Source organism: Fundulus heteroclitus, chromosome 14 (genome assembly GCF_011125445.2).
Source record: "Fundulus heteroclitus isolate FHET01 chromosome 14, MU-UCD_Fhet_4.1, whole genome shotgun sequence".
In the NCBI taxonomy this organism is placed as follows: domain Eukaryota; kingdom Metazoa; phylum Chordata; class Actinopteri; order Cyprinodontiformes; family Fundulidae; genus Fundulus; species Fundulus heteroclitus.
The window spans coordinates 237034-264278 of record NC_046374.1 but is presented as its reverse complement, the minus strand read 5'-3'; the positions used below and the strand labels follow the sequence as shown (position 1 = coordinate 264278).

The window sequence follows — 27245 nt, the reverse complement described above, 5'->3', positions numbered from 1 at the left end:
TGATTGTCAGAAAATCAACCTGTATAATTGGGCCAGAGAACTTGCATGCTTGTAAAAAGGTTGTCGAAATAGATAACTTCACAGCAATTCACATAATACATATTTATGAATTAACTAATTATGCTCCCCACTGCTATATTGCAGCCTATGCAGATGCCAGATGCCAGACTGAGCTAACCATGGATGACACTGAGAAGATGGAGGATGTTCTGGGACAGATCACAACAGAGCTGGGAGATCTTCGAACCAAAGCACTGGACACACAGTTCAACCAGGAGTCCTTTGAAAAAAATGAAGACAAGACAAAGTTCTACACAGGGCTCCCCAACTTCTTAGTTTTAATTCAGATTTTTGAGCTGTGTGAAACCTACATTCCCTCTGGTCCTATGTCTGTGCTGTCAAAATTTGAACAGTTAATTTTAGTTTTGCTGAGGCTGAGACTAAATTTCCAACTGAAAGATTTAGCTTTCAGGTTCAAGATCTCTCTGCCCACCGCCTCTAGAGTTTGGCATAAAATAATTGACATACTTCATGAAAGGTTATAATTTCAAATTGCGTGGCCAGAGCGACATGTACTTCAAGCTACAATGCCAATGGGATTCAGACAGGCATTTGGATGTAAAGTTGCTGTGATAATTGACTGTTTTGAAGTTTTTATTGAGAAGCCCTCTAATTTACTAGCCCAAGCACAAACATGGTCAAACTATAAGCATCACCATACTGTAAAACTTCTGATTGGTGTTGCACCCCTAGGCTATGTCACTTACATATCTTGTGCCTGGGGAGGGAGAGTCAGTGATAAACAGATCACAATAGAGAGTGGCCTCCTAAATAACCTGTTACCTGGAGATATTGTTCTGGCAGACCGTGGATTCAATATTGGCGATAGTGTGGGATTTTACTGTGCTTCACTACAGATACCTGCATTTACCAAGGGGAGAAAACAGCTGTCAGAGTATGAGGTGGCAGAAACTAGAAAATTAGTTAATTTGCGTATTCATGTTGAGAGAATCATCGGTTTAGTCAGAAGAAAATATCAGATTCTGCAAAGCAGGGCTATGCCCATAAAGCACATGGCAACAAAACCAGGTGAGGCACTAGCATTGATTGACAAGATTGGGGTTATTTGCTGTGTCTTGTCTAATCTTTCTCAGTCTGTCGTCCCATTGGAGTAAGGAGGAGGGGGGTAGGGATAATTAGTCCAGTACCTGAGCCCTGACACACATCAATCTGTAAATATGTAATGTAATGTAAATATGTTTTGAAATGTAATGGTAGTTTTAGGTCTTTTAAGAGGGGTCTAAAGGCAATTGCTGACAGATCTAATCTTGTAAATAAACCACCATGTGTTATTCATCTTCTCAATGGCATTTAATTTTAACAGTAAACATTCTTTCATCACATTACACATGTACGTTTGTAACTTGCTGTCCCAGTATTTCTGGAAGTACACTGTTTCTAAAAAAAACACTCAACTTTAGGAATCACATCATCCCAAAGTTCAAAATCAGGCAAAATCCTTTCCACAAAAATGTCATTGCGGTTCCACACAACAAAGTCACAGTACTCTGCATCTACAATGTGAAGCTGTGCCTGAACTTGGAAGTAGTAATCATGACTCCGGTCCAGCATGACATGATCCCCATCGTTGATAAGGCAGAAGCCCTTTCATCTTGGTAAGGGTATGGGCACTAAAATCACAGTGAGAAGGACATGTGAACAATAGATTAGCAAATATATTTTCTGCTTTTTTGCTCAGTTCAGGACTTTAGACTCGAAGATTTGGGAGACTTTACTACAACAGAGACTGTATTATCACCTTCATTTCGCAGATGCCAGTTCCGTGACAGTCACAAGCGACAATCCCATCAGGAGAGGATCCCATGTATGGCCACTTGGGGTTCAGCCAGAGACCACTGTCCATACAGGAGAAGCCTGCATGCTCCCGACCCATCAGCTTCTCATATGCTCCTATGGCTTGTGCCTCATGTTTGCATCCATAACTGTACACAGTACACATGCAAAACATGAAAAAGAAATTATTACTTAGTATTGGATGTGTAGAGCCAGTTCAGTGATTTCAATGCCATTACCCTAAACCCTATACTTAGTTCTACTCCTGCATAACCCTAACCTTATAACCCTATAATGTATGTTGACTCTTCAGAGCTGTCCATACCACAAATGAACTATGAAAACAGTAAACATTTGTTCTAATGTAAAAATGGTCTACAGTAGATGGCAGAGTAAGGACCACAGCTTTATAGTTGTGGTATGGACTCTCCTCCCACTTCATAGAACACTTTTTTAGTTACAATTCTTAATGTAGACAGCCTCATACCCCAAATCTTACCTCTGCCTTACCCTAATTCAAACCCTAAATACCTTGTAGCGGCTGTGGTGAACCTATATGCTTCTGGGTAGCATATGGCCTTGATCAAACTCGTTGATGGTTGCTGCGGGTTGGTCTTTAGTACTTGTTTAAGCTTAGAGGCAGTTATGCGCCCAGCTCTTTGTCTAAACCAAGTCCTGCCTGCACTCTGACTGATTGAGATGCCAAACTGTGTTTATGTGGGTCTTTGTTGTCTTAGCTCCTCTTTGCCCAACAGGTAAATTATTACCCTACCTTTTTTTACATGTGATGGCATCAGCCACTTGCACTGCTCTGTTGTGCAGGAAGCTGCATCTCGCATTTTTACCCCAGCTTCAATGGAAAAAAGCACTGCTCCTACATGAGAACATGATTCTGATAATCTGTGAATAGAATACAACATGACATTTTTTTAAAACCCAAAATGCAATCTACACCAGGAGCAAAGTGCAATCTATATCAGCACATTTTTGATGATGTGTAATATAGCCCACTTCTACTAAAACGGAGTAGCGCCTTAAATGATGAATAAACATGTTTATCCCTTAACGTTACAGCTCTCCCTGGTTCTGAAGTACACTGGCAGTATGCTAGTAGTAGTGCTACGTGTGTGTGTGTGTGTGTGTGTGTGTGTGTGTGTGTGTGTTTGTGTGTGTGTGAGAGAGAGAGAGATCTCGTGGTAAACATCCTAGCCTCACTTACCCTGCCATGCAATTGCAATGAGCTGCAATGACTTCTCCATCCTTCTTCGCAATAATCCACGTCTTCAGAGGTGTTTCTCTTGAACGCTGAGAGTGGTTTACCTTGAAACATAAACAACTGTCAGGCTAACGTTGTTGTTAAGATGTGTTGCATGATCGTTGACATTTTAGCCGCTAATGCTAACGCTAGCATCTTTTAACACATAAAACAATATAAGAACAAACACTCACCCTGGCGAAGACTAAACGATGATTGTCGTGGAGACGTTTGGTGCCGAGGTTGCGGACTCACCCGCTGACAAAGAAGTTATATGCCTCTATACTTTTATAGGCCTTCATTTGCTGTTTGGTGTAATACGATGTCTGAAGGACCAGATAGTTAGTTATGTCAACGGCCTCCACTGTCGGCAAATCTTTAAGGTCCACCGAAAACTCACTCATCTTCATGAGGTACGGTCAGGTCCAACATATCTGTCAATCAACTCCTTGTATCTATGTCTTGAAACAGGCTCTAACTCAATACGGGCTTTCGGTAACGGTGTCCTCCATGTTTACGCTAACTTCATAGACGTCCTGCCCTCCATCTGAAATCGCGCTCTCTGGCCGCGTCATAATCATCACGTGACTGAAACCCAGCTATTGGAGTGAACGCTGTTAACAATAAAGGTAACTGTCTCTTTTTAAAGCTAAGCTATCAGTCATTCTACGTCCTGGTATTGCAGTAATTGAATTGCTTTCAATTCAATTACTGACTGGATGCAAAAAAAAAAAACTTAGACAATATTTTTAGGTCGACTCCTGACAATGTTAGAGGTCTCCATCTGTTAAGTTCGCTTTTTTAAATAATAACATCATACCTTTGTTCACGGCAAGCGGCAGTACACCCCTAAAAAAGGATTCATTATAAACCTGCAATAATGGAGCTTTCAATTTGTCCCAAAAGGTAAAATAATATTCTTTCGGTAAGCCACCCAACCCTGGTGACTTATTGTTCTCCATGCTCATCATTGCTTTAGTTATCTCACTCGTAGTCAGGTTTTTATCCAACATTTCTCTTTCTACTGTTGCCAGTTGTCTGTCCATCTTTGAAAGAAAATAAGCCATCTCCTCTGTATGGAAACAAGTCGGTTTCCATACAGTTTGGAATCTTTTGCCACTTTCTCTTTACTTCTGCTAATCTCATCCCTTCTAAGGTAAAAAAAAACTTTTTGTTTCGGACTTTACCCTAAACCCACAATTCTCCAACTGACTCGAATAAAGGTTGCAACGTAAACCATTGTTGCAGTTTTCCCACTGTTGTGGAAAATTTTGTTGATGTATGTAACTCTGATCAGTGGCGGATCTAGGGGGTGGCTACTTGGGCTACAGCCCCGGTTGTTTCCCCGGATCTCGCTTCTGAGCTGATATGTTGTAAAATATGCAGTACTGAAATTCACCAGAAAGTGGCAGCATGCGCGGGGAAGCAGGCTGTAGCCTTCCAGTGCAGAAGAAGAAGTGTTTTCTTTCGTCGCTGCCAGCTTTTAGAAGTCGAGCGCCTCCGCGGTAAATTTTAAACAGATAGGCCAGTGGCTGATAATATCAATGGATATCAGAAGCTTTTTCAAAAAGCAGACGGCTGCACCAGCACCACCACCAGCAGTGCCAACAGCTGCTGCAAAACACACTGATGTACCAGGTATGTGAAGCTTTGACTGATTCTGAGATGTTGTTTGTCCCGGCCTCACCGGTAAAAAGAAGAAGCTTTTATACAACAGTTCTACAAACAGATTTTATTAGTTAACAGTATTACGGGACAAAAAATTGTGATTTGTTTGTTGATTTAAATATTTTTTGGCTCCGCCAACACAAACAGTTCATCAGCTGGAAGGAAACAAGGCTGTTGCTTGGCAACATGTCAACATTTTCAGAACAATGTGTCTCCACACAACAGCGCTGCTTTGTACCATTTACATCTACACATCAGCACCTGATCTGATCTCTGGTATCCAGGCCTCCCTCCTTCCTTTGTCCTGCTCTGAGTCTGATGAAATGTTGGTTTTGGAAGTTAAAACAGATGGATTAACGGTAATTAACGGTCCTTTGAACGCCTGTGAACTGTCCCAGAGCAGTTATCGGTAAATGGTCCGTTCGTTTATCCATCCGACTCGGACGTCCGAGGATGTTGAAAAGTATCCAAGTCAGACGATGGAAAGTTGAATAAAACGCTCAAAGTGAGAATGTGATGTCATATCCGAGGTCCAAGTCGGCTCGGAGCAATAGTACTCGTTGGAATGTTTCTTGTTCAATCAAATTACTCGGTCGTAACTAACTGTTGTATGATTTTAAATATAGGTCAGCTGCCATCCTGCAGTAAAGACATTGGGTCATCTGCAGACTGCAGACTGCTACTGCAGACTGCAGTAGCATCAGCCAGTGAACCACCACAAACAAGTGCTGTTTCAGGTTTGTGAATGTGCAGGTCTAATTTTATTTTATTTTATCACAAGTATAGGTCTAGAGACCTACTCCATATGAAACTTTTCATGATATACCTGATGTTTTTAATTTGAGATATACATTGTTAGATTACATTTACTTGACCTAAATTGGTATTGTGAGTTGATGAGGTGAGATTTAGCTATTTTCAGTTGATTTGATGGAATGTTGGAATTTGTTTTTGTTTTTGTCATGCAGATAACACAGCTACATGTAGGGCAGACCAGCTAGGGACAGCAGCAGGTGGACTACCAGATACTGATTTAGGGACCCCAGAAAGTGGCCCAAAGCAGGTGTCCCTCCCCCAGTACCCCCTTAGCCAGTTTGGTACCCAGCAAAGGGCATTTAACAAAAACTGGTTTGAGCAATTTAAATGGCTGGAGTACTCTGTAACCAAGAACTCTACATTTTGTTTTTCATGTCGGATTTATGGAAGGCAGAATATTCGCACCAACAAGGATCCTCTTTACAGTAGCTCCGGCTTTTCAAATTGGAAAAGGGCTTTGGATACCTTCCGTGAGCGTGAGAAAAGTGCCCTCCACATGTCAAGCATGACCTGTTGGCAGAGCTTTAAAAGCACACAAAATCATGGGGATGTGATTGAGCAGCTGAATACTGCAAGCTCAGCAGAAATAAAAGAGAGGCAGCAATACCTTAAGCGCATTGTGGGAGTAACCACATTTTTAGGGAAGCAAGGCATCCCATTCCGTGGGCATGATGAGCAAGACACAAGTCATAATCCAGGCAACTTTCTCGAATGCATGCAACTCCTCAAAGAGTTTGACCCCTTTTTCCAAAATGATAAGCCTCCATCTAATGCCGTCTACCTCTCCCATTAGACCCAAAATGAAATGATCACCAGCATTTCACAAGAAATAACAGAAAATATCACAAAACAAATTAAATCATCCAAAATGTACTCTGTGATGGCAGATGAAGCCAGAGACCAACATACAGAGCAGCTGGCTGTCTGTGTCCGTTATGTCACACATGGGGGTACGCCAAAAGAGGCATTTCTTGGGTTACAAAAGCTAGACAGTTTTGACGCAAAGTCAATTGTAGATAGAATAGAGGCATTGCTACAGTCCCACAATCTAAGTGACCTCATGTGTGTTGCACAAACATATGATGGAGCAGCTGTGATGAGTGGACCAGTTGGGGGTGTTCAGGCCCGCTTCAGAGAGCAACACCCTGAAGCTGTGTATGTGCACTGTTACGCACCTGAGCTCAATCTTGTTCTGTGCTACACATGCAAGGCTATACCTGAAGCTACCACATTCTTTCATCTCCTTGAAAACATCTACACGTTTTTCAGCAACTCTCTTGTCAACCACAACAAGTTCATAGAAATCCAAAACCAACTGGGATTAAAACCATCTCCACTTGTGGAGCTATCCACAACAAGATGGGCTCGCAAGGTGAGGTCTGTCAATGCTGTCTTGAACAACCTTCCTGCCATTCTGGCATGTCTCTGCAACATAAAGACAGCCATGGCCAAAGGGATCCTGGCAAAGCTCTCCAAGCCAAAGACCATCTACCTGCTTGTGATGTTTTCCAAACTCCTCAGTATTACTGAAGGGCTTCACCGGTACCTGCAAGGGGAGAGTTTAGACCTAGGTAGAGCGGCTCAGTATAAAATGGCAACTGTTCAAACCCTGATAGATCTCCGCACAGATGCAGGGGCTGAGGATGTGTTTATGAAGGCCAAAACCATATGTGAGGAAAATCACATCCAGCTCCCTGCTGGTCCCAGGCAGAAACAAAAAAGATTGGATCAGTTTGTGGTGGAGTCAGCCTGTGGGTCAACCTCCAATCCTACCACCCCTGATGATTTCAGACATCAGCTTTTTTAACCTTGCCTGGACCGGATGATACGGGAGCTCACCCATCGGTTTTCAGATGTTGGAGAGGAACTTATGTCAGGCATTCAAGCCTGTAACCCAAACTCATCGACCTTTCTTTCTGAAGATGCTCTCAAGTGCCTTGCCTTGCATCATAAGATTCAGCTGAAGCCAGAAGAACTCTTTGTGGCAAAAAATGTCATTATGAGAAGGATGGAGAAAGAGGAAGTCCCTGACGCAGCCGCTGTGTTCAGACTACTTGATGGAGACATGTTTCCCAGTCTGAAGGCGGTCCTCCAAGTGGCCCTGACAATTCCAGTAAGTAGCCGCAGCTGTGAACGCTCCTTCAGTGCCTTGCGACGTCTTCACACATGGTTGAGGAGGACCATGGGCCAAGACAGGCCCAATGATCTAGCCATCGTGTCCATTGAAAAAGAGAACCTGCATGCTATAACTCCTGATAATGTCATTGACAGATTTGCTCAATTAAAGCCACGCCGGCATAGCCTTATGCCGCCACCACAACAAAATAAGTAAAGACAAAGCATAAGAAGGAATGAAAGGTAGATCCGAAGAGGAAGGAGTGAAGAGAAAGTTAAGGGAAAAATCAACAGAAATGGAAGTCACAAGAATTTGGGGAGAAAGTAAAAGAGGAGAGACAGGAGAAGAAAAGGGGTTTAAAAAATAAAGGATTTATTGTATTGTTTTATTGTTCTCTTATATTTTTTTAGTCTATTTTATAATTTTATTTATTTATTTTTTATTATGTATTTTATATGTGCAGCACTTTGATGAACATGTTTCTGTTTTAAATGTGCTATATAAATAAAGTGGATTGGATTGGATAAGACGGTTCTCCGTGCCTCTCTGCTGTGGTGAGTTGAAGTACAAACAAATTGTAGTTTTGTGTGCGAGGCAGCAAAAAAAAAAAAGACGGAAAAAAGTAATCAGCATCTGCACCCTCATCTGATCATGTCTGGTCTGGATGCACCTGCATAACTTTCCCATGTGAAAGAAGCTCTAATGCTCACAGATTCACTTTTGTGTTTCCACATCCAAGGACACAGAGAGGAGTTGAGTTAGATAGGAACTGGATCGTACCAGTGGCTGCACTCCTCTGAAGATTACTCCCACTTTCTTTTTTTTTTAACCCAGAATGTATAAAAGTTAGTGTGTTCTTTTTCTCATTGCTCTGTTTCCTGACTGCGTTAGGGGACAGAGACATTCAAACGCTCATGCCTTTGAATTAAATAACTTAAAGACAAACGATGCATCATTTGTTTTCATGAGTGGTGTGCTCACTTAATTGATAATTATTAATATCCATTACACCACCAACCAGTGATGCATTGAAGTTACACTTCAGACGTGCCAATTACCAAGCGGCTATACGCAGACTTTGGTTGTCTGCTACAATTGGTGCCCCATCACCAACCGATCATGGCTGGGAGATGATAAATGAAGAACTCTGTATAAAGTGGATGACGGAACAGGCAGCACCAGATTCCGTTCTTGAATTTGTGCACTGTGCTTGTAAGACTAATAAATGTCAGGCTGGGAGATGCTGCTGTCTAAAAGTTAGTCTGGCATGTACTGACTTGTGCAAATGTACTGATTGTGACAATGATAAAGAAGTCGGAGTTGATAATGATGCCTCTGACGATGACTCAGAAATAGAGTAGACCCAATTTGACACCCATCATGCTAATGAATATTGCCATATTGTCTTTTTTATAATATAAATGTGTTACCTGTGTCCTGAAATTCAAATGTGATGAATAAAATCTATTGATAAGTATGTACATGTAAGTGTCTGTCATTGTTGTTGGGGCTGATATTTAATTTCCTATTTTAGTGAATAATTGCTGGAATGGTAAAGAAGTGCCTTATAAACAATTTTAATACTGGATTCAATGTAACATGTCAATAGGCCTACTTTTAAATGTGAAATGAAAAGCCATGGGTGCAGCTCAGCCTAAGGCCTTAATTTCTTGAAGACATGCAGTTTTCATATCACTTTAACTCATAAGTCATTTGAGTGAGCTATTCAAAGCCTGTAATATTTGTAGAAAGTACTTAGATACACCAGATAAAAGAAACTTGGTTTTCATTCTTCTCTTTTGAAGAAATGGGAAGCACTTAAAGTGAAGGGAAAACCCTGATTTGTCACTTTTTTTTTCTAAAAGTTGGCTCTGTCAACACCTTGTAGCTTCTGAATGTGCAGGTTTCACGTCTAGAACTTTTAATTATGAGTTTAGTCCCTAGTAATGATTGAAAAAGTGCAGAAATAGTTTAGTTCCACGGTCACAGGAACAAAACTTAATTTATAGCAACCATACAGATAACAGCTACTGGCCTAATAGCCCATTGGTATACACATTCAAATAATACATCTGTAGCACATTAAGTAAAATGACACTGACAACTGTACAATCTTAATTTTTTACTAATATCTAATACTATCTAACACTGTCCTTGAAAACATTAAAACATGCAACATATATTAAAACAAAATTTTAAATAGGTTTCACAGAGGCTCAAGTTACATAAAGAACTGTGATTTTTTTAATACCAAACTGCACAAAATAAATTTAATTGTATTTTTTTAATTTATTGATATGTATTGATGCTCTCAATGAACCAACAGTGGAGAAAATAGTAAAAATAATAATATTGGCAGTTTTTTTTTTTTTGGGGGGGGGGGGGGGGGGTTCAGACACCACTAGTTGGATTTTATTGTCGTCAAGATAAAGCCAGATTCTTATCACGATGAAGGAATTTTTCAAGATAACTATAAAACAATACAATAAAGGACCAGAACTATTTTAAAATGTGATTTATTGTCAGATGCGAATCCTGTAGTGATGAGCGGATTGCTCCTGTTAGTATGGAAGAAACAGGTGAGCTGTTGTAGCAGTGTGTGAACAAACAGGCATTAGCTCGATTATAACTGCTTTCTATACCAAACAATATCAGGGACCTGTTAAATATTTTCAAGCATTAAAAAATAAGATAGTAACTTCACAAATCGCACAAGTGAAAGGGGATAGGATGAAATAAATCTGCATTTTTTTAAAATAATAGGTCGTTATCTTAAGTGGGCCGGTCTGAAGCATGAAACTGTCTCACTCCGGCTCTGATGAAGCTGGAGACTACAAAGGCTTCTAAGGCCTAGTCTGATCTGATCTGAAGCCCTCGCTCAGTGCAAATGGTCTCCATAAACACTGAAGTCAACAAAGTTTGAGTTTTCTGTCAGTCCTAAAACCCGCGTGTGTGATTGGCCATCTGCGACACTTTACCTGTCATTCCATGTAAAACATGCATCCAAAATTGTTGACTAGACTTCAGCTTCTGTAAATAGCGAAAATATTCAGGTGTATTCATTTAATTGAAAAAAATAATAAATGAACCCACCTAGAACTAAATATCAGGAAACCCAGATTTTTTCCAGCATCTTATGGATTGCAGCTTGTTTGGTAAGGTTGGAGAGATATTCAGATTTGTACTTCATATTTCATGTCATGGTTCAGAGAAATCTTGATCCATTTGTACAAGTGTCATATATTAATGTTTTGATAAAAAACATGTTTCCAACAGTAAGCCCTGTTTTAGAACTGGATGTTGGCCTTATTTTAATTTATATTTATCTGGCTTTATTTATAGTCCTCCTGAACCTGAAGAATGGAGCAACTTTAGAATCACTTGGATTAAAGTCTTTCTGATGTTGGCTTGTAGCTGTTTTGATGGCTAAAACCATTAACCCCCACAGTTAATGAAAAAGTGTAATTTGTCCTGATGTGATTTAATAATGAGCATAAATTATCTGCTGGGTCAGTTTGTTATGGTGGCTTTCTGAATAGGAGGAAGAAGCTCCTGAGTGAACGTGTCGGTGGCTCTTAAAAGAGCCTTTGTGTGGTGGAGCTGCCTGCGGCCTCTAAGCTCTCTCTCCGCGGATGCGGCGGGCCAGCTGGATGTCTTTGGGCATGATGGTGACCCTCTTGGCGTGGATGGCGCACAGGTTGGTGTCCTCGAAGAGACCCACCAGGTAAGCCTCGCTGGCCTCCTGCAGCGCCATGACGGCCGAGCTCTGGAAGCGCAGGTCGGTCTTGAAGTCCTGAGCGATCTCCCGGACCAGCCGCTGGAAGGGCAGCTTGCGGATCAGCAGCTCCGTGGACTTCTGGTAGCGGCGGATCTCTCTGAGAGCCACGGTACCGGGCCTGTAGCGGTGAGGCTTCTTCACGCCGCCGGTGGCCGGGGCGCTCTTCCTGGCCGCCTTGGTGGCCAGCTGCTTCCTGGGGGCTTTGCCTCCGGTGGATTTACGGGCGGTCTGCTTGGTTCTGGCCATGGCGCTGCTTCTCTGATCAGGAGAAAATGTTACAGCCAGACGAGGCTCCGCTCTCTTAAACTGCGGCTCTGCGCGTCAAGCGGTGACGCTGGCGCAGAGCTCCGGGTCCTGGTTGGTCAGCGGCTCCTCCTGCAGCTCAGCGCCGCCCAGAGGAGTCGGCTCCCGGCTGAAGGTGCGCTGCTGATTGGAGGAAGGCGCGTTCAAAAAGTGCGCCTCTCTGTCCCGCTCTGCTGGAAGCTGCTCTGGTTGGTCGGCGGCAGCAGCGCGCCGCTCTCCGCCGACATATAAACCAGCTTTGGGCTCCTGGCGGCTCATTTTCTAGACTAAACACTAGAAAGCACCAGATAAGATGAGTGGCCGCGGAAAGACCGGAGGAAAAGCCAGAGCTAAGGCCAAGACCCGCTCATCCAGAGCCGGCCTCCAGTTCCCGGTGGGCCGTGTCCACAGGCTGCTGCGTAAAGGCAACTACGGGGAGCGCGTCGGTGCCGGAGCGCCCGTCTACCTGGCCGCCGTGCTGGAGTACCTGACGGCTGAGATCCTGGAGCTGGCAGGAAACGCTGCCCGCGACAACAAGAAGACCCGCATCATCCCCCGTCACCTGCAGCTGGCCGTGCGCAACGACGAGGAGCTCAACAAGCTGCTGGGCGGAGTGACCATCGCTCAGGGCGGCGTGCTGCCCAACATCCAGGCGGTGCTGCTGCCCAAGAAGACCGAGAAGGCCGCCAAGGCCAAGTAGACCTGCTCCCGCTGCAGAGCGACCCCACAACGGCTCTTTTAAGAGCCACCCACCCCTTCCCCTATAAGAGCTTTGATTTTTAGGTGAAATGACAAAAAAAACCTCATATTTAACAAGCTGTTAAACATTTAATTTCACTTGCACTGTTTTTGAAACATGCATCATTTTCAACAAAGGATAGTATTTTGCTTAGGAGTAGCAGAATTCCCTTCTCCATCCTCTGCAGCAATGGTGGCAGAGTTCCTGCATAGAGATGCCCCTCATCCAGCATCTTTGTCTGTGGACACTTCAGCTGTATGATCACACCCAGTGGTCACTCCATGCACACTACTTCTTCACTACTCAACTTAACTGTAACTCTGGAAATTATTTAGGAGGATGTGGGCCTCTGTGCTTGAGTGATATTATGGGTCCAGTTCAGAATCCTGGTTATGTTGTGTGCACATGATCTTTTAATGTTTTTAAGGCCTGCACAGGGCAGATTTTTTTTTTATCATTTTACAACTTACATTTATTCTGAATCCTTTAACAGCCAAAGCAGCTGCTTATCTTTAGCTAAGAGGAAGTGGCTAGATAAGCTCATTAGGAGGGCTGGTGTAGGTACCAGGTCGACTCGGGGTCCTGCGCCTCTCGAAAATAAGGAGTAACTGCAGAGCTGTGTGGGCGTTCCGACTGGGCGGTCCTTCTGCGCGTCATCACAGGATGTGAATCACCGGATGTGACGTCGCCCTCTATTTTATTTTATTTCCATTATTTATTTATTTATTTTTATTAAACAAACCATACATTGAAAAATGTTGCAGAGTTACACAAAACTGAAAGTGCAATAACGAAGGAAAGAATACAAAAAACAGTCGGGATTTTGAATGCCCCACATGCATATTTGTCCTTCTTTTTCAGGCTTTAGGCTTGGAAGTGGATTTTTTTTTCCAACTTTGCCTGGCTCCATGCAGCAAAATGTCCAATCTCTTTTTTTCTTCCTTTTTTTTCTTTTTTCCCTTTTTTTTTCCTTCTTTTTTTTCTTCTTTTTTCCTCTTTTTTTTTCTTTTTTTTCTTTTCCAAATACCTATAATACATTAAACAATAATAATAATAAAAAAAAAATTCTGTTCAAACTTTATTCTCATGTAAACACATACATTTTAACAAAAGAGCTGGTACAAAATCCCAGAGTGTCTTGGTGTTTGCTCCTCTGGACAGGCAGATCCATGAATGACATCCTGGACATTTAGGAAGGAGAGGAACAATAAACATAGGTGTAAAATCTTTATTACACTTGTATTTGATATGTCCATACCCTGTTCAACATTTGTAAAAATATATATATATATATATATATATATATATATATATATATATATATATATATATATATATATATATACACACACACACTAATGAAATAACTATATGATCAAGAAAAGTAAAACATTAATGACCATAATTTGATTTATCTCCAAGGTATTGTGGGAAATTTGCACATGCACAACAGCATCCCACCTCTGCTCAGAATGATTGGTTTAAAGAATCTCCCAGTTACAAGGCTTTTTTAATAAATAACATTACTCAGTTACTTTATATTTTACACTTTAATCCTCCTCCAACTTATGTTTACCTATTGCATTTGGCTGCAAAAGTGACTGCAGTATCCAGGATTAGGGTCTTCAGAGTGAACACCTTGCAGCACCCCCTTTTTCCTTTCCCAACATATCTTGTAGAAAAAAACAATAATAAAAAAATGAAATTAAAAGCAAACTGATCAATGGCAGTTACACCCTGTATGTGTCCGTCCGTCCGTCTTCTTCCGCTTATCCGGGGTCGGGTCGCGGGGGTAGCAGCTTCAGTAGGGAGGCCCAGACGTCCCTCTCCCTGGCCACTTGGGCCAACTCCTCAGGAGGAATCCCAAGGCGTTCCCAGGCCAGCCGGGCCACATAGTCCCTCCAGCGTGTCCTGGGTCTTCCCCTGGGCCTCCTACCGGTGGGACGTGGCCGGAACACCTCACCAGGGAGGCGTCCAGGAGGCATCCTGACCAGATGCCCGAGCCACCTCAACTGGCTCCTCTCGACGTGGAGGAGCAGCGGCTCTACTCTGAGTCCTCCCCGGATGACTGAGCTCCTCACCCTATCTCTAAGGGAGAGCCCAGACACAATACGTAGAAAACTAATTTCAGCCGCTTGTATCCGGGATCTCGTTCTTTCGGTCACGACCCAAAGCTCGTGACCATAGATGAGGGTAGAAACGTAGATCGACCGGTAAATCGAGAGCTTCGCCTTTTGGCTCAGCTCTCTCTTCACCACAACGGATCGGTACAGCGCCCGCTTCACAGCAGACGCTGCACCAATCCGCCTGTCGATCTCCCGCTCCATCTTCCCCTCATTCGTGAACAAGACCCCAAGATACTTGAACTCCTCCACTAGGGGCAGCACATCCTCCCCAACCCGGAGAAAGCACTCTACCCTTTTCTGGTTCAAGACCATGGTCTCGGATTTGGAGGCACTGATTTTCATCCCGGCCGCTTCGCACTCGGCTGCGAACCGCTCCAGTGAGAGCTGTAGATCACGCCCTGATAAAGCCAAAAGGACCACGTCATCCTCGAATAGCAGATACGCAATCTTAAGGCCACCAAACGGATCCCCTCAACACCTTGGCTGCGCCTAGAAATTCTGTCCATAAAAGTTATGAACAGAATCGGTGACAAAGGGCAACCTTGGCGGAGTCCAACTCTCACCGGAAACGAGTCCGACTTACTGCCGTCAATGCGGACCAGACTCTGACACCGGTCGTACAGAGACCTGACAGCCCTTATTAAAGGGTCCGGTATTCCATATTCCCAGAGTACCCCCCACAAGATCCCTCTGGGGACACGGTCGAATGCCTTCTCCAGATCCACTCCTGTATGTGTTAAATTGCTATTTACAACAATACTGTTTGGAACGATATAGATTCAAGACTATAAAGTTTAATATATATATATATATATATATAAATATATATATATATATATATATATATATATATATATATATATATATATATACCAGGTGTGAGCTGGCCCAAGTAACCGGGGAGAGGGACGTCTGGGCCTCCCTACTGAAGCTGCTACCCCCGCGACCCGACCCCGGATAAGCGGAAGAAGACGGAAGGACGGACAGACGGGCCAGGTGTGTGTTTTTTTTAGTTCTGCATTCGCAGCATGTTTCAATGCTGTACATGGTGTAGAACTCCTTCTTGTATGATGACGAAAACCTGCCCCAATTAGCAACACCTGTAAAAAGATCTTTTGGTCACCAAAGAGCTGGTGAAAATATGCATAAACAATACCACTGTACCCTTAATTACAGCACTTACTGTCAAGCCACTGAAAATGCGCCCGTCTCCTGAAACCTACAGTGGACACGATGTCTCTGAAGGTGGTGCAGACCAACCCCAGTGTTATGTAAGCTTGATCTCCTTCCAGGAGTACCACTTCCCCGAGGATCTCAGAGAGCCGACATGCTGACAAAATATATTAAAAGATAATCATTCTGATCATCAAGGCATAAATTGGGAGAAATGAGAACATGGAAAATTAATGACAACTAACATAATGTATTTCCCTTATGTTTGAATTCATCTAGTGTGGATGCGTTGTATTCAGCAGTGTTATGTGCTTGGAGTTTAAGAAAATGATTAATAGATTACCTTCAAAATGAAACACCTGTCATCTTTGGGAAACACAACCTTCTAGGGGAAAAAGGGAAGAAATATGTATTTCTTCCAGAAATAATCTGGAAATAATCTGGATTTTTTTTAATGAGTCATATAAATCAGACCGGTTTAAATCAAGTACATATTTGAGCTACAAATAATAAATTGTAAATACAATTAAAACCAGCAGAAAACAAATTGAAATCTAATCAATACCCATTCATTAAATAATTTACAAGACACATATATACCTACCAGCATGGCTTGGACTGGATTGAAATCATGCAAATATCCCAGAGAAGGCCAGTAGTTATGGTCATGACTGCTGTGGCACCAGTGGGCCAGAAATGGGCTCCAGTTCAGCAATAAGTGGTTATTAAAAAAACACTTGCAGGGGATTGTTTTTTATAGTTTAAAGACTAAGGGACATCTTGAGTACAGTTACGTTTTGTTTCTTACTTCCATAGCAAAATTAAATGAACAAACTGTATTTAAATTTGTACCTTGGAAGTCGTCTCCCTGAGAAATTAAAACTTCTGGCACATTGGACTCTGAAGAAAAGAACAAAGTATTATGAAGGTAACCCATGCCTGTGAAACTACAGCGAGTCTTTGTATTACTAATCCTAATACCTCTCAATGTAGGGCGTATGAAAGGTTTCAGCTGAGCGCCTGTTTTGCTGGACAGCGTTGCCACACCCTTTTCTGAAATGGACGTAATGATGTGTGGTCCAGACCAATTGGCTTCAAGTCGCCCTCCTTTTCGCCCTTCCTTTCTTTTATTTGCTTTGAGGACCTCATCACCAATTTGGAAGTGGAAGGATTACAAGTTCCCTCTTTTTTATTGTCTCATATGCCTTCTTTTGTCTGTCCTGTGCGTTTTTAATGTTCTGGTAAATCTTAGAAAATATTAAATGATGTTGTTATTATTATTTAAAACATAAGACATAACTCCATAGACATAGTTCCGTTTCACCATCACCTGCGATGTCAGCAGCCTTGGCCTCTAGGTCTTCTTCTGTCTCCTCTACCACCACGACACGTTTGTCATCATCCCCTTTTTCTTGTGTCGTGTTGTTTATCACACCTGGTGTGCGGGGGTGTCTTCCAAACAGAGCACAATAGGGTGTGTACCTTGTAGATCTCTGAACAAAAAACACAATCAATAGCATTTTACTGTCTTCTATGTCTGTGTGTTGATGGAAAACTTCATACGGATCAGCAGGCATTCTCTCTCAGTCCTCAATTTTTGCAAGAATAAAGTGATTGGAGTGATTCTTACCGATCTCTGTTGATTTTTCAATTAATACGTGGACATGTTCCAGTTACACTGTCTTACACACCTGTTTGGATGTATTGATGCCTGCTATTACTCCCCGTAGATCGTTTCGATCCTCCCCACAGTATTTGGCTAGTGCAGTCTTCATATTGCGATTGGTGCGCTCATCCTGTCCATTGGCCTGGGGATGGTAGGCTGATGTAATACAGTGTTTGACACCCAAAGCTTCAAAAACACCACGGTTGACCTGTAAACACATTTGTATAGCTTTGAGTGATACATTATGATTCATTACAAATATATATTGGTTGTAAACAAAACTGTACCTCATTTACAAATTCCCGGTCCTGGTCAGTTATAATCCTCTCTACCAGTCCAAAGTCAAGCAAAATATTGATAATTTTTTTTTTTTGGACACGTCAGTGGCACTTTTGCTGTAGAGAGATTTTGCCACCACCCACTTTGTGAAAAGATCTGCGGCAGTTAGAATGAACCTGCAACATACACACAGATTGTTTTGAACATAATTTGTATCCATGACTGTCATGTTCTCTGTTCTCTTTATCAAAAATCTAATATTACCGTTTGCCCTTTGCGGTGGTAGGAAGAGGACCAATTAGATCTATCCCAAGGACAGTCCATGCTTCCTGGATTTTTATAGGATGAAGGATGGGTGCCACAGTTTTTATTTTTTCGTGGTGCTGACAGCGAGGACACTCATCAACCTTTAAAACAAGTTATTCAATAATTGCAGTTAATTTCCTCACAAGTACACTGTTTACTTGAAGCAATGTAGGGACTATAATAAATGAAATGCATCACAATTTACACAGAACTTGGCAAATCTAATAAACAGTTACAATGAGCATAGCCTAACTTTCATTCAGAAGAATAAAGAATTAGAAAAATCGTACCCATTTTTTGACATCCTCTCGTGATGTTTTCCAGTGGTAGGAAGCTAACACCTTCTCTACTTCTCATATTTTTGCACATTTGCTCTCGAAGAATACCTACAATACCGCTATAATTACGTCAGTAAATTGTCCGAACCAATCACAATGTTTTGCGTGTTAGCGCAAACTTTAGCCCAATCGTGTATAAAGACGTTTGCGTCACCCCTCCTATAAGTAGCTTGCGCTACGACGCCACGTCATTCGAAATAAGTACCTTTTCTCGCTTCGCCCCAGCAAGAAGGGTGTCTGGTGAGACATCTCACTCATGCTACTCTGAGAACCGGGGTTACGCAAGTAACGTATAGTTCTCATTCATAGCATTCGTTTTGATGTCTCACTATGGGATATGGAGACTCCCGTATTGCCAGACTTGCCCGGACCGGACAAAGCCTGTTCAGAAAAACGAGCCCACCACTTTAGGTACAAAAACCCGTCCCGCAACATGACACGCGGGATGAAGCTTGAGTGCGGCTACCCAGCGCTGAAATCCCTTCATATGCAGACGGCCGAGGGGAACAACCAGAATGACGGAGGCCATCAAACCCAGCACCCACAGGCATAATCTGAAAGAGACTGCCCTGACAGGTGGAATGAGGCGAGGCAGGACCTCAGCCTGAGCACCCTGTCTGAAGAGAGACGAGCAGTGAACGAGACCGAATCCAGCTCTAGACCCAGAAAGATTATATTCCGTGTCGGGGCTAACACACTCTTTTCCTGGTTCAGCACGAAGAGTGTGAACCACTCTTTTCCGCGGGAACAGGACTGATAGCTCCTTCCCTCAACAGCGCAGAGATTTCCTCCTGCAGCGCGCACCAGATTCTCCCTCCGCCTGAGTGGGAACTATGCCCGAAAAGCGAGGGGTAATCCTGGCAAACTGAAGCCGGTATCCCCCGCGGGGAAGACCCAGGACCAGCTGGAGGGACTATGTCTCCCGGCTTGCCTGGGAACGCCTAGGGATTCCTCCTGAGGAGCTGGCCCAAATGGCCGGGGAGAGGGACATCTGGGCCTCCCTACTGAAGCTGCTACCCCCACGACCCGACCCCGGATAAGCGGAAGAAGACGGACGGACGGACGGACGGACGGACGGATGCGGAAAGCATGGAGGACACATTTAGCGCTCTCACCGCAACCACTGTCCCTTTATATGCCCTGTCCGTCAGGGCGGACTGGAAGCAGTCAACCTTGGCTGACAACGTGGGACTTTTGGAGGACGTCGACAACCGTGGATGCAGGTGTGCTGCTACCAGCGGCTCCATCGGGGGCATGCGATGGATGCCTAGCTTCTCCATGCCCTCGAAAGTCCAGGGACGAAGCTCCCTGAATCTGGGTTTTCCCACTGAACAGGCGGTCCTTCCAAGAGCTACTTCATCCAGGAGCTCCGGGAAAACGGGGAGCAGATGTCTGGTTGCCCTGGTGGCCTGAGGCAATTTCTTCCCTTCGTAGCGGGATCTGGTGGTCTCTGCCATTACTTCAGGCCATGGGATGTTGAGCCTGGATGCAGCGTGTTTGCACACTGACTCCATCTCCATGCACATGGCAGGGGAGCCTGTCGCACTCTCCCTGTCATCCTGGGGAACCGACGGCGTCCCCGGCTTTGCAGCCTGCGGGCTCGGAATGAAGAATCCGTCATCATCGTCGTCCTCCTCTGAAATGAGGAGCTCCGAGATGGCTTCATCTTCTTCCTCGTAGTCCAGCACTAGGACGTCCTCCACGGGTGAGAGCGCCGTGGCCAAATCTGCCTGGGAACCCCAGCTGGCCGTAGCGTCTGGTCCGTGGGCACCATCGTCTTCTCATGTTGTTGTCGTTGTTAGGCGGCAGCCCACACGACGACAGACACGGGTCTTTGCTGGAGAGGCTAGCTCGGCGCGCTAGCCGTCTTCGGAGGCTCTTCATGGTGAAGCGGGAACAGTCCACACATGAGCCTGGGGCGTCCACCGCCAGGCGGGCATGTTCCAGCCCAAGACATGTCGAGCACACTTGGTGTGGGTCTTTGCTCGAGATCTTGTTCCCACACCCACAAAAGCGAGCTTCCGTGCTGCCACCTCCCCTGGTGTGAGGAGAAGCAAGATTCATTTCGGTCGTGCTAACCGAAGTGAAAAGCTGACTGGTGTGACAGTTCAGTGAGGATATTAGCTGGTGTGCTAATATTGGCGGCACGTGCTCCAGACTATGGTGAAGGCTGGAGCGATAGCAGCTAGCGCCCGATGTCGAAGGGTTAGCTTAAACTTCCCGACCGTGGACCATTAAGCTAGTCTGCTATCAGAGATATGCCTCTAAGCAAGAAGAGGTAGCGCAAGCTTCTTATAGGCGGGGTGACGCAGACATCGCGATCACCAGCCCATCAGGATTGGCGTAATGAGATATATGCTTCTGAGGAATACGGCAAGGGGCGTATCCCATAGTGAGACATCGGAACGAATGCTACACTGCATGAAAAGTGAGATTTTCGTCCCCGTAAACTACCGCAGATCTCCCTAATTTTCGGCAGTTAACGACAATTTGCAACCCGTGCTTGTCGCCGTTTTCAGTGCCACAAATTGTCGGAACCGGACTCTGACGTATGTGGAGAGCGATCAGCTGCACTAATGGCCCTAATTAGCATATGAATGCAGCGAACCCGCGCGGCTGGCCAGGTCTGGCTTGAATAACCTACTCAGTATTGGCTGAAACCACTATTTTTAAATAAGTAAAATCGCTCCTGATTGGCAGCAAAACCACACGTGGCCAGGGCAGGCCAGAATGTTCTTACTCAGTATTGGCTGAAACCATTATTTTCAAACTAGTAAAATCACTCGTGATTGGTTGGTTGGTTTATATATATATATATATATATATATATATATATATATATATATATATATATATATATATATATATATATATATTATGCTGTATATTCATGTTATCTTATGTAGGCTACTACACTATCATTAGGCTACCTTCAAGGACATGAATGAATTTATACAGGAAATTAACATTTGCTAGGAAGATGTTTATGCAAAGAAAGAGCTTTATTAAAAAAAAAAACACACGCACACAACTATATACAACGCGAGGATCTTCCCACACATGCGTATCCAAAAAACGACAACTCCGTGAACTGTCCGTTTGCCTCCTCGGGGTTGTAGGCAACTGCTGGCGGCGTTCTTTCCGAGGGAGGTCCGATGTGCAGACGCCTGCTGTGCATGGCTTTGTACTTCGGCGTCGCCTCTAACCGGGACTGCAGCTACACACAGAGTTCAGAGAGATCCGGCCTACGAAATGACGGCGGTACAATCCATCCAGAGACCCCGCCAACGACGCCATCTTCCTCGTCAGACATGAGGTCGACGGTGGCGGACATCCAGAGTTCCACTTCCTCATCAGCTAGCACGCTCTGCCTCGATTCCTGCAGCTGTAAAAAACAAAACAATGAATCAGTATTATGCGATGGGATGCACTGCGTATGGACACAACACATCTATCAATGCACCTGAAAAATAGTCACCAAATAAAGTCTTACCCTCTTTCTTCTCGCTCGACTCCGAGCTGAATTCTTGGCAGCTTCCGCCTGCATTGAGTTCTCTGGCTGCGTATATCTGAAGCTCCTGCGTACCGTCTCGTAATACGTCTTACAGGCGGCTGGAAAACAAATAAATGAGAGTGGGATGAATAAAAACCAAACGCAAGTCACAGTAACATTAAAAACAAGGGAGAAACAGTAAAACAAGTCCCTTACACACAATGTCGTCTTTATCAATATAGTGTAAATCGAGGCTTGCAGTTATTGCTCCGAGCAGATAGGAGGTAACTGCCTCATTATGAGGCGTGCTTAGTCTGTGAAAACAAAATGTACAGTTATGATCGGTATCTATCCGTATCTATTTCCTTTTATCGCAGAATGAAAGCATATTCTTTAAATCTTACCCTTGCGCCGGTTCATAGCGCCTGCAAGTTGTCTCCGAGTTGTGAAGACGGCGTACTGTAAATCACAAAAAATACACCCTTAGCTTTGGGTTATGGCTAGGCTACTTTTAGCTTAGCTAGCAGTCAAATATATTCTTACCGCGAGCTTTTGTGCATCCGTCTTCTCTTCTTGGAGTTAGTCTCTCCCGCACAGTTCTTCGACTGCAGAGCCGCCATCTTGTCCTCTATGGACCGCAACCTGGAGTTTACCGAATTCTGCAGTTGAGTGAACCTCTCATTCATGTCGGCAGTATGTTGAGTAAGCTGACGAAACAGTCCACTGATAGCAATCAGCAGTTTCTTCTCGTCAGTCTGCGGACTGGCTGAAAGTTGTGGATCGCGTCCTAGAGGAGTTGAACGCGAGACGTTGTCCGGCATACCAGTAAAATCCAAACACAGTAAAGTCGTCGTCGTCGTCGTCGTCGTCTTCTTCTTCTTCTTCTTCTTCTTCTTCTTTTTCTTCTTCTTTAGGATTTAACGACAGCTTGCATCCATAGTTGTTGCATTACTGCCATCTATTGGATCCTAATATATATCCTTCAAATCCTTATGATCCCAGAATAAAAAAAAAAAACGAAAAATCTTTGTACATCCCTTTTCTATACTTAATAATGCAGGTAATGAATCACTACAAATTATTATTTTATTTATATTTGTATCCTCCACCCATTCTAAAGCTAATAATATAGCACATAATTCTACCGCATATATACTAAAATAATTAGATGTTCTTTTTGAAATATTAATTTTTAATTCAGGAATCACTACAGCTACACTAGTTGCTTCATTTTTTGGATTTTTCGAACCATCAGTATAAATTTGCAAATAATCATTATATTTAATCTGTATTTGATTGTAAAATTCTTGGCAGATATCTATTATATTTCTTGTCTTAATATTTAATAATGATCTATCTATATTAATATATTTCCATATCCATGTAGGTTTCAAAGCCCACAATACTGTTGGACTGAATTCTTTGTTATATACATTAAATGTTTTTGCTCTATCATCCCCAATCCATCCAAAACTATTAAATTGACCCTTTCGTCTTTCCCAACAACTTTCTAATACTTTCATAACTGGATGATCTTCATTATGTCCTTTTAAATTTATCCAGTAATTAACCATTATCTGTTGCCTTCTGATACATAATGGCATTTCTCCTGATTCTATTTGTAAAGCACATACTGGAGTTGATTTAACTGGCCCTAAACAAATTCTCAATGCTCTAGCTTGAATAACGTAAAAAATTTTTAACCTACTTAGCCGCTGAACCATATACCACACTCCCATAATCTATTCTTGACCTAATTAGTGACACATACACATTTTTATGCGATTCAAAACTTGCACCCCATGTTAACCCTGCTTTCATTTGAGCGTTTTAATGGAATACTGGGAAAGTTTAATCACAACAATAGGACAATTGAAGTCCAGATTATGAGGCAATTTCAGCAGAGCCAACAGCTTCATATGCCATGGACATGTGAATATGGTGCAGAATTTGCCAGTATTTTAGGAAGACAAATGGTTGGGACTTTGTCATGCAATGACACAGCTGATATGCTTTATGTGAAGCACAGTGTTTTGGTGTCAGCAGAACGAAAGCCAATAGAAGTTTGGGGCTTGCAGGGAACAGACACGTCATACCCAGCATAATTTCTGCCAGTTGAGCGCATTGCTGGGAGATGTGTAGTTAATACATCCTCTGTGCATTTAAGTAAGACCAAAAAAAATGTCACTGTAGTCATGCCACTATGCACAGTAGTTGAGCTCTATGAGACTGTGATCTCTGCAGACCTCTCATTCTGATTCTAATGTTTGCATGGAATGCACATTTTACCTTGCTGATTCTGATTCACATTTTACCAACTGATTCTGATTAAAACAAATTTTTGAAATAAATTATTTTGTGTATTTTTTTTACATAACATTTGCCATTGCTAATGGCATACACAGTAATCTAGCATACTTTAATTAAATAAATCAATTCAAGGTAAAATGTAAGAGTCTATATAGAGCCTGATCTATTTGTACCAGAGATTTTCTTACCTTTTAGAGAAATGTCACTTGGGGTAAAACTCCCCCTGCAACCCTGATTTACATTTGTTTAGCTCACAGCATTTTCATTTACATGTTAAAGCCTCCCCTAGAATTAGGAGGAGGGGGGTCATGGGGGGACAACTCCCAAGGTAGGCCCACGTCAATTTCTGAGTTTTCGGTGTTGCCTGCAAATTGCCGTGAACAGCCGTTAACCTGAACTTCCACGACAATCTACAGTGCCGCATAGTGACGAAAATCTCACTTTTCATGCAGTGCTATGAATGAGAACCGCTCACATGATGCCTGTAACAAGTGTAAAAAGGTGGTGTGCGGGAAATGCACGGGGAATGTCGTTGTGACATGCAAAAAATGTGTTTGATCTGTTTTCTAATCTTGTAAATATATCGTTTTATGTAGTTCCACTTGTAGTTTTATAAATATTTAGATTTTTAATGTGTTCATTACAGTTTAGAACCATTCTTTTTTTTGGTACCAAAGTGTGTAATGTTATTTCGTTTTATATTTATCGTCTAATCTATTATTGCCACATTGCATTTTCCCGAATTCATGTAAATAATTAATCATTTTAATAAACTTTTGTTGCAAACGTTTTTTATTTACAGTGTTATTTTCAGCACCATTTACAATCGTATATTATGAATAATTTGAGCAACAATTGCTGGATGTGGTATAAATTAGTTTGGGACCTCAGTTTTAGGTCTACATATCCATAATGGGCTTATAAAAAAAAACGTTTATAAAACAGTTTAGTCAGATATATTATATCAGATATAACCGATTCTGCGTGTTTGCGCGAAACCAAAAACGCTGAACTGCTTGCGGTTGATCGTAAAGCCGTATGTTTTTACAATGTTCGGAAAAGTACTCAAGGCGCGGGAAAAGCTAGAGAATGGGGAAAATGCAAATTTCAACAAAAGTAGCGGGAAACGAGGAATTTGGGACACGATCGCAGCCTGTAGACGGTAAAGATAACGATAAAGATAACGATTTTACCGTGTTCTTAAAAATATATATATAATGTATAACAACTGCTGGAGCGATATTTGTGCCTTTTGTTTGAGCGTAACTTTGCAGTTTTAGTGACTGGAATTATAAAACGTAAGTTGTTTTTTGGGTCTAGTGTGTAGAAATCATAAGCATCTGAAGTGTGTAATGATTGAGTCAGAACTTTCCAGTCAGTAAAAAAGGTGTGACAAGTATGATAAGTTACCGTTTTATTATAAACCAATCCGTTACATTAACTTAAAACAAAAGTGGAGTGTTTTTATCAGCTTGCTTATATATGAGATTTTAAATACAGGGTAATATAAGACAATTTTTGGGTAACACAGGACCGGTATTGGATTAAGCCATCCCTAAACTAGAATGCACTAAACAAAATATTGGGTATTACATCCTGTTTAATGTGGTAGTGCAGTTATTTTTTCATTAGGGAATTCGACGTAACAGGTATTGCTGTTCTGCATCATATGGTGCACCATGAAGAAAGATACTGATTTTTAACTTTTGCATTTCAGGGATATCTACATTTTGCAAGAAATGTCCTACATGTGGGATGTATTATCGGTACCAAGACTGGATCCACGGTTTACATAATTACAATGACACGTTACTCTTCAGTTTACATATGTGTCTGTTTTTAAGAAATGCTATTCAGGTTTGTAATCTATAAACTTTATGTGATGTAGTCTATGAAGCATTGATCCATTAAGCCTCTTGTTTAAATATTTTAAACCTTGATTCTTTGTTGTCTATCAACAGGCTCACACTGCAGTCAGCAGGATCGTAAGCATGCTACAGAAAACAGCTGGAATGCCTTACCCAAATGCAACAGAAATCCTACATGCCTACATTCACTTTGAAGCAATGACGAGTCATGACTACTTTTTCTCCTGCGTTTCTTGTGGTCATCATCCTCCCATAGCTATTATGGATTTACATAAAAAAGGAGTGTTCAGCATTCCAGGTAAAGCCGTAATTGAACACATTTCAAACATTTTACTTTTGTATACCAACATCTTATGCAACAAAAGACTTGGATGCCCCTCTTGAGAGCTACAATGGTGAAGTGAACATTGAAGACTTCTGTGACAACGGCGCCATGGAAATGATTGCCTTTGGCCTTCTAAAGAGTAATTAACAGAGTAATTAATTGAATCTATAAATTTGCATATTAGATGCTTCAATGCTTACTCTTGTTTATCATGCAGATGGACAAAAAAAAAATCCTTTCACAATCCCACCTAACTATCAAAACTGGGCGCCTTGGATTGGCCGAGGAACCAGGAAAGGTCACGAACACCTGGTCTGGCGTTCTGTCAGCTGTGACATCATCCAGGGAGGCAGATCAGCTGCCATTATCATATAACATAAATATAACAATGTGTGCTTCTGTGCTTTTTGTGTCTCTGTTCTGTACAACACAGAACACAAAATACATGACATGCATAGAAATGAACTTTCAAACCAAAATCAACAGTAAAAACTATCTTTTTTTTATCAGAAAGAAAATTCCTTAAAAGCTCAAGAAAAGAATAAATGATCAAACCATTCAACGTATAAATGCCTATACACGATGGCAACGTACAATAACATTATTAAAGAAAATGCTCTTTATAGTGATAGAATAGAATAAGAGAGATGTGTTTTTAATTTCCACGTCTCTCAGCTGTATTTTAGAGATCCTCAGCATCGCCTCATCTGACGGAGAAATGCTGCAAATGTCAGACCTAGATCGTGTAGCTGTATTATACTTGGAGACGCAACTGCAAGTATTTCAACATTTCAGGCTGTTCAACCTGAATCTATGCAGAAAAAAAACAATTTCTTAAAGACGCAGCAGTGCG

General features: G+C 42.4%; 2 protein-coding genes and 1 long non-coding RNA gene across 3 annotated transcripts; 1 reads left to right on the top strand and 2 right to left on the bottom strand.

Annotated features, from left to right (window-relative positions):
• Window positions 1-11283: 11283 nt before the first annotated feature.
• LOC118565593 (histone H3) lies at window positions 11284-11747 on the bottom strand. Its single transcript, XM_036145970.1, has one exon. It carries the CDS (start codon window positions 11731-11733, stop codon window positions 11323-11325), a length of 411 nt encoding a protein of 136 aa, XP_036001863.1. The 5' UTR covers window positions 11734-11747; the 3' UTR covers window positions 11284-11322.
• A 154-nt stretch (window positions 11748-11901) lies between these two features.
• LOC118565594 (histone H2A) lies at window positions 11902-12529 on the top strand. Its single transcript, XM_036145971.1, has one exon. The coding sequence runs from the start codon at window positions 12083-12085 to the stop codon at window positions 12467-12469; it is 387 nt and encodes a 128-aa protein (XP_036001864.1). The 5' UTR covers window positions 11902-12082; the 3' UTR covers window positions 12470-12529.
• A 9145-nt stretch (window positions 12530-21674) lies between these two features.
• On the bottom strand, window positions 21675-22429 carry LOC118565598. Its single transcript, XR_004932466.1, has 4 exons — window positions 22294-22429; window positions 22106-22203; window positions 21890-22008; window positions 21675-21781 (listed from the first exon to the last, which is right to left on the bottom strand). It is a non-coding gene; the product is annotated as an uncharacterized LOC118565598 (long non-coding RNA).
• Between the last annotated feature and the right edge of the window lie 4816 nt (window positions 22430-27245).